General features: G+C 38.7%; 1 protein-coding gene across 1 annotated transcript in view; it reads left to right on the plus strand.

Moving 5' to 3' along the window:
- STX12 (syntaxin 12) overlaps positions 1-18,482 on the plus strand; it is a 42,262-nt gene that overhangs the window by 14,046 nt on the left and 9,734 nt on the right. Inside the window, exons 2-5 of the mRNA XM_007097931.3 lie at positions 649-718; positions 2,219-2,318; positions 11,901-12,038; positions 17,514-17,557. Coding sequence (XP_007097993.1) covers positions 649-718; positions 2,219-2,318; positions 11,901-12,038; positions 17,514-17,557 — 352 coding nt within the window. The remainder of the gene's footprint in view (positions 1-648; positions 719-2,218; positions 2,319-11,900; positions 12,039-17,513; positions 17,558-18,482) is intronic.

An 18,482-nucleotide genomic window follows, 5' to 3' on the forward strand; every position in this document is an offset into this window, starting at 1 on the left:
CCTTAGAGTTTGATGTACCTGTGAGTGAATTTTTTGCCCTAACACTTACTGTGTATCTTGACATAATTAACTTCTGTAAATTTAACTGATATAACTTTTCTAAATGTATTTCCTCATCTGCAAAATGAAGATATATCTACTTCGGATTGTTGCTATGAAAATTAATAAAATAACGCCTACAAAGCTCCTGATATAGTGCCTGGCACATAGAGGTGCTCAGTTGATAGTAATTTATTATTGATAACAAATGTACATTGTCTTTCCCAAAATGTTTGCTATAGAAAAATTATTGTATTATGAATTTAAATTTTCATTGTTAGGAGTTGATATTTGGTATTAAGGCCCCTTCCAAAGGTATTGAAATATTAAACCAGCACCATGGGAAATCTAGAAAATTTTGGAAGTTCTTTGAGAATGATGAACGAAACTGCCACCCCCTACTTGGTGACATAGTTACTCTATAGGAGAAAGGTGAACCTCGGTTAGTTTTAGAAGGGAATGTATATGCCAAAGTTTTGATCACAGCATGCTTTTTGTTAGTTGCATGAACTTATTCAGGATGTGGAGAGAGACCAGCGATCTAAGAAGTAGGGTGCTCATGATGAATGTATTTTTCTTTTAAATAAATCTTTTTCCCCCTTTCCCTAGCTGCTCAGATAAAGAATTTGATGAGCCAACTAGGAACTAAGCAGGACTCAAGCAAACTACAGGAAAATCTGTGAGTAGCTTCCTAACAAGGTTGGGTTTGGTGAGGGCCCTCTAGGATGCACTTACTGTCCTTGCTGCATGGCAGCTCACTTAGGTTTCAGGCCTATGGAGTCAGAATGACAGGCAGTGGGACATGAAGTAATAGTTGGATCTAGAAGAGGGGCACCAAAATATATTCATGGTTTGTGATCTCCATTGCCTTTCAAAATCCTTAAACTCCGATTCTTTCTTCCTTGGGCAGTTTAGGAATTTGAGGAAGTAGAGAAGGGAACTCCTACCACTGTTAAACTATATTCTGCCTAAATGAACCTCCTTGTTGGCACAGGACTCCTGATGATCTGCAGAGGTCATCTAGTCTAGTGGGATTTCCAACTATAAACGCTAGAAAAATGTATTCCGAATGACCGGAGGGGCGTCTGAGGGAGAGGAGAATGGACTGGTAGTAGGGACTCATGAATCTTTTTATTACATCCTCCTTGACCCCATTTCTGCTTTTGGAAGTTTTATTCTTCATCTTTAAGATATATTGAAGGATATTCTTCGTTTCCTGTCCTTGATGGTGTGAATTGAGAGACTGACTTACTACTCTGAGCTTTTTCTAGGGAGATGTGAAAAATCTTCGTGTTGGTCATGTGTTAGTCATGTCTGGGAGGTTCAGGCCCTTAATTGACTGCCTCTTGTTTTGACTCCCTTGTCTTTTAATCTTGGAGACCCCTTTGCAGTGAAAAAACACTAACGATTAGTAGTGTGGTTTCTCTGTCCTCCCTTAAAACCTTTGTAGAAATGGCGAGAGAGTAGAGGAAACCATGACTAAAAGGAGCTCTTTTAGGGTTTCCACTACTTTCCAATCCCACTTAATATAATTCCTCTTTAATTTCCCTTCTCTTATACTCCGTATGTGTTTTTACACAGTACAGGTCTTCTTTGTTTTGGAGGGAAGAGCCAGAAAGTCAAGCATGAAGGACAGTAGGGAGCCAAGTATAAAGCTGAAAAAGCACCAGCTTTAAGCAAGAACGTGGGTGTAGATCTTTGGAGGTTGTTCCCTAGGGTGGAAACTGTGCTTTTAGTGCATATTTCCTCCAACCCCCAGTGTCTGCATTTTGTCTCCAGTCAGTGGCCTGTGACAGGCAGCAGCTGTGCAGAACTGCCGGGCAGTTCAACGTAAATTTTGTGAGAACTCAGTGTGTTCCAACTATTCGAGTTAGGTGTGGGGGCAGCTGCTCTTAAATTTCTATCAGAACTGCTGATAGGCTTTTCTTGTCTCCGTGAAGAGTTAAAATACCTGATCCGCAGGTTTCACCGAGGCAGGTTCTTTCTACTGAGTGACATGTTTTTGACTGAGTCGTATTTGTGGAATTTTGTGTGTGGGGGGACCTGGGCCTCTGGGAACCCATTCCTTCAAGTACTGTTTCACTCCCTGCATCGCAAGGCACTGTGAGCACAAGCTGGCACAAAGTGTGACAGCTCTTGAGCGGTGGGAATACCCTGAATCATGTCTTTTCTCTCTCAGGCAGCAGTTACAGCACTCCACAAATCAGCTTGCCAAGGAAACAAATGAGTTACTGAAGGAGTTAGGGGCCTTGCCTCTTCCCTTATCTGCTTCGGAACAGGTAGGTATTTTCTGGGGTGTATATGTGTGTATGTTTGTTTAATAGGAAAGGACTTCATGAGAGAGAAAAAGTTTCCCAGACAAACAAAAATTAAAGGAGTTTGTGACCACTAAACCAGCCCTGCAAGAAATTTTAAGGGGGACCTTCTGAGGGGAGAAAAGATGAAAATATATATACATATATATAAATACCAAAAGCAACAAAAGATTAGAAAGGACCAGAGAACACCACCAGAAACTCCAACTCTACAAGCATCATAATGGCAATAAATTCATATCTTTCAGTACTCACTCTAAATGTCAATGGACTCAATGCTCCAATCAAAAGACATAGGGTAACAGAATGGATAAGAAAACAAGATCCGTCTATATGCTGTTCACAAGAGACCCACTTTAGACCTAAAGACACCTTCAGGTTGAAACTAAGGGGGCGGAGAACCATCTATCATGCTAATGGTCAACAAAAGAAAGCCAGAGTAGCCATACTTATATCAGACAATCCAGACTTTAAAATAAAGACTGTATCAAGAGATGCAGAAGGGCATTATATCATAATCAAGGGGTCTATAGACCAAGAAGACCTAACACTTGTAAACATTTATGTGCCAAATGTGGAAGCGCCCAAATATGTAAATCAGTTAATCACAAACATAAAGAAACTCATCGATAGTAATACCATAATAGTAGGAGACTTCACCCCACTCACAGCAATGGACAGATCATCTAATCAAAAAATCAACAAGGAAACAATGGCTTTGAATGACACACTGGACCAGATGGACTTAACAGATATATTCAGAACATTTCATCCTAAAGCAGCAGAATATACATTCTTCTCCAGTGCACATGGAACATTCTCCAGAATAGACCACATACTGGGACACAAATCAGCCCTCAGCAAGTACAAAAAGGTCAAGATCATACTGTGCATATTTTCAGACCACAACGCTATGAAACTTGAAATCAGCCACAAGAAAAAATTTGGAAAGGTAACAAATACTTGGAGACTGAAGAACATCCTACTAAAGAATGAATGGGCTAACCAAGCAGTTAAAGAGGAAATTAAAAAGTATATGGAAGTCAATGAAAATGATAACACCACAACCCAAAACCTCTGGGATGCAGCAAAGGTGGTCATAAGAGGAAAGTATATGGCAATCCAGGCCTTCCTAAAGAAGGAGGAAAGATCTCAGATACACAACCTAACCTTACGCCTTAAGGAGCTGGAAAAAGAACAGCAAATAAAACCCAAAACCAGCAGAAGACAGGAAATAATAAAGATTAGAGCAGGAATTAATGCTATCCAAACCAAAAAAACCAGTCTAACAATGAAACCAGAAGCTGATTCTTTGAAAGAATTAACAAAATTGATAAACCACTAGCCAGTTTGATCAAGAAGAAAAAGGAAAGGACCCAAATAAAATCAAGAATGAAAGAGGAGAGATCCAACCAATACAACAGAAATAAAAACAATAATAAGAGAATATTATGAGCAATTATATGCCAATAAAATGGGTAATCTGGAAGAAATGAAAAAATTCCTAGAAACATATACACTACCAAAACTGAAACAGGAAGAAATAGAAAATTTGAACAGACCCATAACCAGTGAGGAAATCGAATTAGTAATCAAAAACCTGCCAAAAAACAAGAGTCCAGGGCCAGATGGCTTTCCAGGGGAATTCTACCAAACATTTAAGAAAGAGTTAACACCTATTCTCTTGAAACTGTTCCAAAAAATAGAAATGGAAGGAAAACTTCCAAACTCTTTCTATGAAGCTAGCATTACCTTGATTCCAAAACCAGACAGAGACCACGCTAAAAGGAGAACTGTAGACCAATTTCCCTGATGAATATGGATGCAGAAATTCTCAACAAGATATTAGCCAACTGGATCCAACAATACATTAAAAAAGTTATTCACTGTGACCAAGTGAGATTTATACCTGGGATGCAGGGCTGGTTCAATATCCACAAAACAATTAATGTGATTCATCATATCAATAAAAGAAAGGACAAGAACCGTATGATCCTCTCAATAGATGCAGAGAAAGCATTTGACAAAATACAGCATCCTTTATTGATAAAAACCCTCAAGAAAGTAGGGATAGAAGGAGCATACCTCGAGATCATAAAAGCCATATATGAACGACCCAACACTAATATCATCCTCAATGGGGAAAAACTGAGAGCTTTACCCCTAAGGTCAGGAACAAGACAGGGATGTCCACTCTCGCCACTGTTACTCAACATAGTATTGGAAGTCTTAGCCTCTGCAGTCAGACAACACAAAGAAATAAAAGGCATCCAAATCGGCCAGGAGGAGGTCAAACTTTCACTCTTCACAGATGACATGATACTCTATATGGAAAATCCAAAAGATTCCACCAAAAAGCTGCTAGAATTGATTCATGAATTCAGCAAAGTTGCAGGATATAAAATCAATGCACAGAAATTGGTTGCATTCCTATACACCAACAATGAAGCGACAGAGAAATCAAGGAATCGATCCCATTTACAGTTGCACAAAAAACCATAAAATACCTAGGAATAAATCTAACCAAAGAGGTGAAAAATCTATACACTGAAAACTATAGAAAGCTTCTGAAAGAAATTGAAGAAAACACACAAAAAAAAGGAAAAAGATTCCATGCTCCTGGATAGGAAGAACAAATATTGTTAAAATGTCAATACCACTCAAAGCAATCTATATATTCAATGCAATCCCTATCAAAGTAACACCAGCATTCTTCACAGAGCTAGAACAAATAATCCTAAAATTTGTATGGAACCAGAAAAGACCCCGGATAGCCAAAGCAATCTTGAAAAAGAAGACCAAAGCAGGAGGCATTACAATCCCAGACTTCAAGCTATACTACAAAGCTGTAATCATCAAGACAGTATGGTACTGCCACAAGAACAGACACTCAGATCAATGGAACGGAATAGAGAACCCAGAAATGGACCCACAAACGTATGGCCAACTAATCTTTGACAAAGCAGGAAAGAATATCCAATGGAATAAAGACAGTCTCTTCAGCAAGTGGTGCTGGGAAAACTGGACAGCAACATGCAGAAGAACCTAGACCCGCTTTCTTACACCATACACAAAAATAAACTCAAAATGGATGAAAGACCTCAATGTAAGACAGGAAGCCATCAAAATCCTCAAGGAGAAAGCAGGCAAAAACCTCTTTGATCTTGCCCACAGCAACTTCTTACTCAACACGTCTCCAGAGGCAAGGGAAACAAAAGCAAAAATGAACTGGGACCTCATCAAAATAAAAAGCTTCTGCACAGTGAAGGAAACAATCAGCAAAACTAAGAGGCAACCAACAGAATGGGAGAAGATATTTGCAAATGACATATCAGATAAAGGGTTAGTATCCAAAATCTATAAAGAACTTATCAAACTTAACACCCAAAAAACAAATAACCCAGTGAAGAAATGGGCAAAAGACATGAATAGACACTTCTCCAAGGAAGACATCCAGATGGCCAACCGACACATGAAAAAATGCTCAACATCACTCATCATCAGGGAAACATAAATCAAAACCACAATGAGATACCACCTTACACCTGTCAGAATGGCTAACATTAACAGCTCAGGCAACAACAGATGTTGGCAAGGATGTGGAGAAAGAGGATCTCTTTTGCATTGTTGGTGGCAATGCAAGCTGGTGCAGCCACTCTGGAAAACAGTATGGAGGTTCCTCAAAAAGCTAAAAATAGAACTACCCTATGACCCAGCAATTGCACTACTAGGCATTTATCCACGGGATACAGGTGTGCTGTTTTGAAAAGACACATGCACTCCCACATTTATAGCAGCACTATCAGCAATAGCCAAAGTATGGAAAGAGCCCAAATGTCCATCGATGGATGAATGGATAAAGAAGGTGTGGGATATATATACAATGGAGTATTACTCGGCAGTCAAAAAGAATGACATCTTGCCATTTGCAACTACGTGGATGGAACTGGAGGGTATTATGCTAAGTGAAATTAGTCAGAGAAAGACAAAAATCCTATGACTTCACTCATATGAGGACTTTAAGAGACAAAACAGATGAACATAAGGGAAGGGAAACAAAAATAATATAAAAATGGGGAGGGGGACAAAACAGAAGAGACTCATAAGTATGGGGAACAAACAGAGGGTTACTGGAAGAGTTGTGGGAGGGGGGATGGGCTAAATGGGGAAGGAGCATTAAGGAGTCTGCTCCTGAAATCACTGTTGCACTATATGCTAACTAACTTGGATGTAAATTTAAAAATAATTAAAAAAAATAGGAAAGGACTTCATTTTAATGGGAAGGCAGTGTGTGAAACTAAAGTGACTTGGCCTTTGGTGCTAGGTAGACCTTCTCTGACCCTCAGTTTCCTTATCTGTAAAACGGGGTTATGTGACTGTTGTGACGATAGGAAGAATGTATGCACCAGATCTTGCAGAGTGCCTGGCAATTAGTAGCTACTCAATATCTGCGGCTATTTTTAATAATAACATTGAATATATTAATAAAATGAGCTTAACTGGAAAGGAATCTCAGCGTTTGCATCTCTGGGGTTTGGCTAGCAGCTTTATGTTTGGTCCTGCTTTGTTTTGCATGCAGTCTCTGTAAATAATTTGAATCAGATGTTTTTCCTTTCTATTTTGCAGTTACTTTCATGTCCCATCATGAGTCACTGATAGGCCTCAGGTTGAAGAAGTGCTCAGGAGAAAAGATGTCTCTTTTCAAGTTATTTTATTCAGTGGTCATTGAAATCCTTTAAAAACACACACTTTTTACTGGAGTTCATTGTTCCCTTGATGTGCCAGGCCTTTTCTTCACATGTTCCTGAAGTCAGTGTGCCTCCTTCTTTATTGTGGTTTGACCTGTTATTCCCTATCATTCATGGTCTACCTCAAATCCTCTCCTCCTAGAAAAAAACCTTCTCCATCTACCTTAGCCTACTGTGATTCCATTTGGCTTTTTATTATTGAATTTTTTTATGATGTTTTATCTCTGATGGCTCTAAAGACAAGGCCTACAACTTCCCTATTCTGGATTGTTTTTCATCTTGTGAGTTGTAACTAGGTGGAACGTGAAATAATTCTAGTGTGCTGTGATCATTTAAAAAAATGAAATAGAGGCACCTGGGTGGCTCAGTCAGTTGAGCGTCTGACTTCGGCTCAGGTCATGATCTCTCAGTTTGTGAGTTTGAGCCCCACATCAGGCTCTGTGCTGACAGCTCAGACCTGGAGCCTGCTTCGGATTCTGTGTCTCCCTCTCTCTCTGCCCCTCCCTGACTCACGCCTCTCTCTGTCTCTTTCTCTCTCAAAAGCAAATAAACACTAAAAATGTTTTTAAAAATGAAATAGAGTAGAAATATCATAATGTATACCATGTAGGGGTACCTGGGTGGCTCAGTTGGTTAAGCATCTGACTGTGGCTTAGGTCATGACCTCACAGTTCTTGAGTTCAAGCCCCGCATCAGGCTCTCTGCCATCAGCACAGAGCCTGCTTCAGATCCTCTGTCCCCCTCACTCTCTACCCCTCCTCAACTAGAGCACATGTATGCATGCTCTTTCTCTCTCTCTCTCAAAAATAGGAGCACCTGGGTGGCTTGGTTGGTTAAGTGTCTGACTTCAGCTCAGGTCATGATCGCATGGTTCGTGAGTTCAAGCCCTGCGTTGGGCTCTCTGCTGTCAACGCAGAGCCTGCTTCAGATTCTGTGTCTCCCTATCTGCTCCTCCCCCGTGCTCCCTCTCTCAAAAATAAGCATTTAAAAATAAATAAATTAATTAATTACTTAAAACATGAAAAAACATGTGTGCCATGTAATAAAGGGAAATATATATTACAGGAAGCTTCCATTTCATACATATGTGTATATATGGTAGTAGGTCAAGATGTCACATTCTTCTTTTTTTTTTTTTATGTTTATTTATTTTTGAGAGAGGTGGTAGTGGGGGGTGGGGTGCACGCATGAGCTGGAGAGGGACAGAGGCGAGAATCCCAAGCAGGCTCTGAATTGTCATTGCAGAGCCAAGATAGGGGGTTTGAACTCATGAACCATGAGATCAGGACCTGAGCGGAAATCAAGAGTCAGATGTTCAACTAACTGAGCCACCCAGGTCCCCCCCGCTCAAGATGTCTCATTCTTACTGCATGTCTCCATCAAAAAGTTTGAAAATGTTAGTTTAACCCATACCTGAAGCCTATGTTTAGTCTTTGGAGTTTTGGCGCCCCCTTGCACAAGAGAGGAGCCAAGACTAGATGCTTTGTCGTGCTACAAAGTAGCTACGATAAAAAGTGATCTTAATGTAATCAGCTTTGGTTATCCTTGTGTGTGCTGCTCAGTTGTTACTCATACTGATATTTCACTTAGGGACCAGTTCCCCTTGCCATCCAATATCCCCATATTCCCAAATTACCCCTTTCCTCTTCCCAGCTGGGTACTTACGGAAAACATACTTGTGGATGGTTTTAGTAGTAATGAAAAAGGAGTCTAAGGGTTTGATGAAAGCTGAGTGTTGAAAGTACTGAAGAGTTAAAAAGTAGCCTAAACAAAAATAGTTAAATCCGCTACCAAAAAAAAAAAAAAAAGGGTTAAGTGTATTTCAAAATCAAAAAGAAGTTATTTTTGGATCATGCATGCTGTTGTTCCCTTCCATTATCTTGGATCATTAGGAACACAAAATAGATCTACAATTGTAATTCCTTGATTCCCTTCCCCTCTTGTGCTGAATACCCTTTTCCCTTTCGATTCTTTTTTCATCTCATCAATCTTAGCCTTACCACCATCTTTTTGCTGCAGTTCTGTGTATCAGACCATATATCCTGCTTTCGGTCTTTTTTCACCCTCATGTGCTATCAGCAGTGATCTTCTATTTGCCAAATATAGTGGCCTTTTTTGAGTTGTTTTTTTTTTTTTTTTAATTTAGAGAAGAGGGAGCACGAGCAGGGGAGGGGGCAGGGGGAGAGAGAGAAAGAGAGAGAGAATATCTTAAACAGGCTCTGTGCTCAGCATGGAGCCTGATAACGGAGCTCAATCCCACGACCCTGGGATCATGACCTGAACTGAAATCAAGAGTTGGATGCTCAACCGACTAAGCCACCCAGGTGCCTACCCCCTTTTTTCTTTTATTTTTGTTTTAATGTTTATTAATTATTGAGAGAAAGAGAGAGAGCATGAGCATGGAGGGACAGAGAGAGGGGGGAACACAGACTGTGAAGCAAGCTCCAGGCTGTGAGCTGTCGGCACAGAGCCCAATGTGGGGCTTGAACTTGCAAACCGAGAGATCATGATCTGAGCGGAAGTTGGACGCTTAACCGATTGAGCCACCCAGGCACCACCCCCCCCCCCTTTTTTTGGAGTGTTTAGTCACTCTTCTGTTTCATTTGAAACAGCCCATCTTGCCTATACTGAAACTTTCTTCTTCTTTCCACGATCCCCTTTCAGTCTGTCCCCCAACTCTGGTATCCCTTGCTGGCTTCTTTTCTCTTTCCCTAGATGCAGTCTCCGCCTTCTTCTCTGACTCTCAGTCTTCCTAGAAGTGGGCATGTCCCAAGGCTCTGCCATTGACCCTCTAATTTTCTTAGCCTCTGCTTTCTCCTTCAAGAGGCTTATCTACTTTTATGAGCTCTCTGTGACCTTTGTGAACTTGACCCCCAGATCTTTTCCCAGCCCTAGCCCCTAACCTCTAAGGACTAGGCCCATATTGCCAATTCCTGTTCTAATATCCCACTTTAATCTGCTTTCATCAAAAATTATGTGTTGTCTTATACTGAATTCTTCCCATTTGACCCAAACCCCTTAACTAAGCTGATTGATAATACTTATTGTCATAAAGAAGTTTGTGCCTTTTCACCTAATATTCCCATTCTTGCAAATTTATCCTAAGGAAAAAAGTTTGAAGAAAAAAAACTATAGTCTGGAGACGGATTTTTTTGGATTTGCAGTCTACCCCTTCCACTTACTGACTGTGTGATCCTAGGCAAATTGTTAACTTCTCTGTGCCTTGGTTTTCTGATCTGTAAAATATATATAGTACCTAATTTATAGGTTGTTGTATGAATTAAGTGAGTTATTATGTAAAGTACTTATAACCATACCGATACATTGTAAACACTGTATTAATATTAGCACTTACAGCGGGGCTCACATTAACTTTATTTATAATAGTTAAAAACTGGGAACAATCTAGAAGGAATGTTTACATAAAATTTACTAGATCAACCTGGTAGAGTATTATGTAACGAAGACCATAATTATGAAGAGTATGATAACATGGAAAATGTTTATGATATACTTAAAGATAGTATTTTTATGGGGCACCTTGGCTGGCTCAGTCGGTGGAGCATGCAACTCGTGATCTCAGGGTTGTGAATTCAAGTGCCACGTTGGGCATGGAGCCTACTCAAAAAAGAAAAAAAATTAGTTTTGGATAGTGAGATTAGGGAATTATGGCTTTTCCCACTTATTGTTATAATGTTTATGTGTAAATAAAAAATCCCAGAAAAGGAGAAACTTTCTTCATCTAAATTTGCTTTCAGTATTACCATGACTCTCCCATGTGTGATATTTGAGTCATTCTTGACTTTAACCCCTTGCTGCACAGCCAGTCACTAACTCATAAAATTTATTAAACTCATGTCTTTGCGTTCCCATTACTGATACAATGTCCTCCTAACCTTTAACCTAGAATATTATAATACTCTTTTTGACTTGTTTCTTTTTTCCATCCCATCTTGTGCACCGTGGCAGACTATGTTTTCTTCTAAATTATCATTTTGTACCCATCAACGTTTCTTGCTCAGACATTTTTGTTGCTCTGTGTTCTTCAGAAGTTGAATCCCAAACTGATTAGCTTGGCATTTATCTTTGACCACTTGAGTTCTTACTGATTATACCTGCCTCTGAACTCCTATAGTATTAATTGATTATAGCAGTTATTTATAATGAGTTGTGACTTGTGTGTCTGTATCCTTTATCTGTAAGTAGATGGCAAGCCGTTTGAGCTCAGGGATGAGTTTTTACTTCTGTGTTCTCAGCACATAGCAAGTCCTTTCAGTATGTGTTTTTTGAGACATAGAATCAGTAAGCTTAGCAAAGAGAGCCTGTAATAAAGTAGTTTTCAGGTTCTCAAAGATTTTAAGCCTCATTACAGTATAAAGGAAAATGATTATCATAGTTGGGGGGGGGGGAAGCTACGTACTCCATATAGATGAATAGTTTTAACATAAAACAATCTCTTTGGGGTTCATTCTGGGCCTAAAGTTATTTATTCCGCTTTTAGATTCTCCAGGGAACCAAAATTCTCAATTGCAATTCTCTCTGAAATTACCTTACAAGGTAAATGACACACAGTTTCCAGGTTTGTCAGAGGAAAGAAGGAAAATTCAAACTTGGCCTATGGTATTCATGAGGGATTTAAATTAGCAAAGAACAAATGTATTCATTTAAGGAAGACCTTATTTTATAGTAATTTTTTTGGTTAGAAATCTTGAGGGGGACTAGTTTTGCTTTTAATGGGAATTAAAGCCAAATTATTCAGGGTTAATGTGAAATTTCAAGTCCTTATTTATTTCCTTAGCGCCAGCAGAAACTTCAGAAAGAACGCCTCATGAATGACTTCTCTGCAGCCTTAAATAATTTCCAGGCTGTGCAGAGAAGGGTATCTGAAAAAGAAAAGGAGAGTATTGCCAGAGCAAGAGCTGGATCTCGTCTCTCGGTAAGTTTATTCCCAAAAGAAGACTTCTGCAATTTCATGATGTTCTTTTCCATGTTGTTGGGTTTTTTTTTCCTCCTGACTCTGACCATTTTGACCATTAGCTTTTATTATCCCCATTCCCCCACACACACACCTCAGTGATAATAAACAGAGACATTAGCTGCTATGAAAATGCCAGATTGGTACAACCTATATACAAAATATGTATGCAGGGTGCCTGGCTGGCTCAGTCAGTAGAGCATGTGACTCTCAATCTCAGGGTCATAAGTTCAAGCCCCACGTTGGGTGAAGAGCCTACTTAAAATAAAAACTAAAATAAAATATGTATGCATATGGTCAAAGACCAGAAAGGAATATGCACAAAGTTTTGAAAAAGTGACAGGTAGAATTGCATGCAATTTCTTTGTTATTATATTTGTCTTAAAGACTTAAAAAAAGAAAAAAATGAATCTATTTTCTAGAATACAGCAGGCGAGGTTATTTGGACTAGACCTCTCTTTGAAATGAACTAATACTAAATTTTATCAGAAGTATAAAAGAGTCATGAAAATATTAAGGTCAAAATCTAAGAGAAGGTGAGATCCATAGAGAGAGGTAAGCTGAGCACTGAAACTGCTTTTGCATGGAGTACATTTACGGACGACAAACTTGAACTTCAGTTTTGATGTTTTTATGGCCTGAGGGGGAACAAAAGTCAAAACCCAGAGTACACACAAGGTGGGGAATCTAAAAGAAGGTGCTACTCCAATTAAACTGGACCCTGAAAGGCCATATTCTTTTCGGGATGGGTATGCCAAAAGTAAGCCCTTCTTTCCCACAAAAAGATTGCATTAGCACTGAGCTGAGCAGGTGGTGGAGGACAGCAGGGGAGAGGGGACATTCAGACAATAAGTTGTAGCACAAAGGAACCTTGAAGCAATTTTACTGCCCAAATTCATACTACATGAATGGCCCCAAAGCCTCAAGCTTCAAGTAGTTCTGCAATGGTAGAGTATGTAGGTGCCAGGCAGAAGCGAGTACACATCCTTTCTTGTTAGATAAGCCTAGCCCTGAAAGAATACCCTCAAACAATTTTTGTAGCATAATGATCAGCACTGGGTTAAAAATAACCAAGTACACAAAGAAGTAACTCTGAACAAGAACTAGTAGGAACAACAGTGAGGTGAAATAGACCTACAGAGACTTCATATATTAGAATTAGAAGATAACTGTAACTTACTGGGTTTAAAGAAATAAAAGAAAACATTTTTAAGTCATTATTTTATTTTTTTTCTAATGTTTTTCTTTTTGAGAGAGAGACAGAGCACGAGTGGGAGAGGGGCAGAGAGAGAGGGAGACACAGATTCCGAAGCAGGTTCCAGGCTCTGAGCTGTCAACACAGAACCCAATGGCGGGGCTCGAACCCACAAACTGTGAGATCATGACCTGAGCCCAAGTCGGACACTTAACTAAGACACCCAGGCTCCCCAAAGTAAAAGAATTTTGAAAACATCTACAGGAAGCAGGAAACTATACAAAACTTTGGAAAAGAGTCAGAATATTTTCTAGAATTGAAAAATATGGAAACTAAAAACTTGATTGATGATTTAACTAGAAAATAGAAGATATTTTCTATCTTTTTTTTTAAATTTTTTTTTAACATTTATTCACATTTTGAGAGACAGAGTATGAGCAGGGCAGTGGGAGAGAGGGAGGGAGACACAGAATCCGAAGCAGGCTCCAGGCTCTGAGCTGTCAGCACAGCACAGATGCGGGGCTTGAACTCACGAACTGTGATCGTGACCTGAGCCGAAGTTGGACTCTCTACCAATTGAGTTACCCAGGTGCCCTGATATTTTCTATCTTACGATATTATGTATCAGCATGTAGGACGGGGTTAAGAAGTTAAATAGGAAGAAAGATTATGAGAAATGGAGAATGAAGTGAAGGATCTAACCTAGTTTTAATTGGAGTTTCAGAATAAGAGCGGAGCAAACTTAGAACAGAGGTGATATTTGAAGAGATCATGGCTGGTAATATTTTAGAACTTATGAGAGGCACTAATCTTCAGTTTCAAAAAGGCAAATCTCAAAACGAATAAATAAAAGACTTACATGTAGATACATCAGAGAGAAACTTCAGAACTCCGAAGAAAAAGGAAAATTGTAAAAATAGCCAGGGAAACTATAGAATACCTTCAAAGATGCAGTAGTTGGATTGGCAGTTGATTTCTCAATATCAACAGTGGAAGCCAGTCAAGGACTGTCTTTAATGTCCTAAAGGACAATAACTGCCTACGTAGGATTCTAAACCCAGTGAAAATAGATATCCAGAATGAGGGCTAATTAAAGACATTTTCAGTCAAAAGTGAGTTTACTCTCAGCACACCTTACTTAACATTCTAAAAAATGTACTTTAGGGAGAAGGACGGTGAGCTCAGATGGAAAGTCTGAAAAGCAGAAAGGAATGAAGAGCAAAGAAAGTGGTAAATATGTGAAAAGACAAACCACAAACAGAGAGAAGATATTACTATATGTATACCTGACAAGGGATTAGTAGTAACCAGAATATAGAAAGAATTCCCATGAATCAATATGAAAAAGATACAACCCAATAGAGCAGTGGTTTCTCAGACTTTTTGATCTCAGGACGCTATATTACACTTAAAATTATTAGGGACGCCAGAGAGCTTTTATTTGTATGAATGGTATCTACTGATAAATACTAGAAATTAAAACTGTGAAGTTTTAAAAATGTTTATTCATTTACAAATAATAAACCCATTACATATTAACATAAATATAAATTAGATTTTCATTAAAAATAACTGCTTTTGGATGTACTCTGGTACATCCAAATGTGTTGGTCTGTTTTGTATTTTGATTGGATCTTTTATCCACATATGATTTTTATATCATGTATTTATCATTTGGAAGATATTGATTCCCCAAGTTATGCAGGTCTTCCAAATGTTGATATACTTCAGTATACAATATCAAAAGGTAATATAGTTATCTTCAGTTTTATCAGAAAAATCTTTAAGAGACTTTGAGAGAGTTGTGAAACTCTTAAGTTCACAAGTGGTAGATACAAATTTTCCAGCATTCTGGTTTTTTTATTTGAAAGCTAGATTTTTTTTAAGTTTATTATTTATTTTGAGAGAGAGAGAGAGCGAGCGAGCATAAGTTGGGTAGGGCCAGAGAGAGGGAGAAAGAATTCCAAGCAGGCTCCTCCGCGCTATCAGCTCAGAGCCCGATCAGGGGCTGGAACTCACAAACTATGAGATCGTGACTTGAGCTGCGATCAAGAGTTGGATGCTTAACTGACTGAGCCACCCAGGTGCCCCTGGAAGCTAGATTTTTTATCACTGGCAACACACACTGTCCGTTGTTGTCCTTGAGGTGACAAGCTTACATTGTTTATCTTCAAGAACTTATCTGCCAGGGGCGCCTGGATGGCTCAGTTGGTTCAGCATCCAACTTCAGGTCAGGTCATGATCTCACAGTCTGGGAGTTCAAGCCCCGCATCGGGCTCTGTGCTGACAGCTCGGAGCCTGGAGCCTGCTTCGGATTCTGTGTCTCCCTTTCTCTAACCCTCCCCGCTCATGCTCTGTCTCTCTCTGTCTCAAAAGTAAATAAACATAAAAAAAGAAAAAAAGAACTTATCTGCCAAATACCCATGTGAATAACCATAGGTTGTTATACATATATCACACATACAGAAGTTTGTAATTATATATATAGACAAATTTTATTAAAAGTTTACATATTTTTTAAAGTTTGTAACAGTTTTATATATAAATTATATTAAATATGTAAAATGATGTCCCCTAAAAGGAAGTAGCTAGTTCAGCCAGCAGCTCAATTACACATGTGCTTTTCCTGGAGACAAGCATTGGATTTCTGTACAGCACAGAAGTGCTTTGTGTGTACTTCAGGTCTCATACGGAATGTTTTAAAGACCTGTATTGAGGTCTTGAGATATACTTAGTTTATAATTTTAATGGCTTCATTAAGGACGAACTGGCTTTTTTGTGTATAGTGATGAAGAATACAATAACAGTAGTGCAGTTTGGTGCCACTGCCTTGCATTCGCATTAAAATGCCAGCAGTTTTATCCACCATTGTTTTTGTTTCATGAGTATAAACATCAACACAGTGAAAATGGCAAATAACATCTTAGTATTATTTTAAATAATGGTCAAATGGAGAGGTACTCAACTTCTTCAGTAGTTATGAAACTGCAAATTAAAACCACAATGAGGTACTATTTCATGTCCAAAAGTAGGGCAAAAATTTTAAGTTCTGTGAACACTGAGGGTAGTTGTTATAGATACGATACAACAGGAACATTCCTACCTGGCCAGTTATAGTCTGAAGTGAAGCAACCCCTGGAAAACACTTTGCCTGTAACTTCAGAACACACCAGTTCTATCCTAGAGAAAACTGTAAATTTTTATATCAGGATATATGTATTAGAATGTTCACAGCAGCATTTTTTGTAGCAGTCAAAAATTGGAAACCTCCGAATGTCCATCTGTTGTAGAACAGATAAATGCATTATGGTGTGTTCACATACTATAATATACAGCTAAGTAAGGAAATGCATGAACCACAGTTACATTCAGCATCAGGAATGGATCTGGCACAATCTGGTTGTGATCCAATCAAAGCATGAAAGAATACAAACAGTGTAACTCCATGTGAAGTTCAAAATCAGGCAAAATGATATTAAATACGGATACATATCACTGTATTAAAAATACAAGAAAGTGATCACCATAAAGTCAGGGTAGTATTACTTTAAGGGCAAGGGAGGGGGTTTGTAATTGGAGAAGGGCACATAGGTAGGCTTGAGGACACTAGCAATGTTTTTGTTTCTTTCTTGATCTGGGGAAAGAACAAAAATTAAAAAAAAAAAAAAACAAAAAAACTTCACAGTGTTCCTCTGGATGGGTTGAATTTTGAAATTTTCCCCATTTTGTTTGCTCTTTTAATTATTGCTATTATAAAAAGGCAATTTTTCTAATTGGAATAGATTGCTCTTTTAAAATCTTTTCTTGTTTTTAATATATGCATTAGACAGATTTTTGAACTGAGTCTGCCACTTTAGTGCCTGATATGCCATAAATGTCCATTTAAAAAAATCTTCACATGTTGTGAAAGTTTGTTTCCTTGCAAGTTTTCAACTCTTTCCCTTATTCTGCCTCCACATAGATTGTAAAATAGGTTATCATGATTACTGTTTACTCCTCTCTCCTACCCATGTTCTCTCTGTCCTGTTCAGTAGGGGTGCCGTTCTGAGCCCAGATATGCTTTTAGCTACTTCACATCCATTTCCTAGTCGAGACAGATTGCCAGAGGCCTGTGTCATCTTACAGATCCTGTTGGAGCCAAGGAATGTTGCTTCTTTATACTGTAGCGAAAGGAAGCATTGTTTTGTGTGTCTGTGACGTATTTCTGGATAACAGCAGCAATAATGCCATCTGCTTTCTAGGCGGAGGAGAGGCAAAGAGAGGAGCAGCTCGTCTCATTTGATGGGTAAGGAATTATCCATATAGCCTGCTGGCTGGTTGAGATGGGATTCTGTACGTTTTACTTACCTCTAATTTTAAAAAACAATACAGAAAAGAAGGAAAAATAAAGGGAGATGTGGGGTGAGTAATTTATAATCCACCAAATAAAGTTAAAAAGTCAAAACCGTGGGCTTTTCTAAGATCTTTGAATTAGGGAAGGAATAATTTCAAGGTGAATAAAAAAGCCAAAGGAATCCCTGATGTCTTTGTGTTGGGAAGAGAGCTTGGCTCCCTAGGAGTAAGTATTAACACATGAATCTACAGATTAGGATTTTACCTCTTATTCAGATTTAAGTTTTTCAAAGTTCTTGGGTCTCTGTTTACCCATCTCTAAAACGGAAGCAACTCATTCTTTTAGGAGCAGTACAAGAAAAAAAGCAAACAATTTGCACCTGAAAGACATCTTCTTTTTTCACTTCTCCAAACTGAATTAACCAATTGCATAGAAATGTATTTGTGGTATTCAGAACTTAAAATGCTTTATCATAGGTACGTATCTGTCTCTCCCCACTACACTGTGAGCACCTCAAAGGTGTGCCTGGTGGGATCTATTTTATTCAGTTTTGTATCTCTAGCGCATGGAGGAAACCCTTTAAATACTGTGGAGATGATGTCTGATTTATGCCGGCCATTGGGAAAATGCTTAATACTGAATTTCCAAAGTGTTTTATGTCTAACATAATATGTAGTGTGCCTTTTTTCTAAATATGGTACCTGAAAAGAAGAGTTAAAACATTTCACTAGCTTTTTATTTTAGTTTTCTTTTGAGAGGCATTTAACCCAAAGCATAACCTCAAGGAATTTTCTGAAAACCAGAGGATGTGATTCTGTTAGACAAATTGGAAAAGCACTGACAGATCGCTTAGCCTGCTCTCCTCCACACATTTAGT

The sequence above is a fragment of the Panthera tigris genome, chromosome C1, assembly GCF_018350195.1.
Source record: "Panthera tigris isolate Pti1 chromosome C1, P.tigris_Pti1_mat1.1, whole genome shotgun sequence".
NCBI lineage: Eukaryota > Metazoa > Chordata > Mammalia > Carnivora > Felidae > Panthera > Panthera tigris.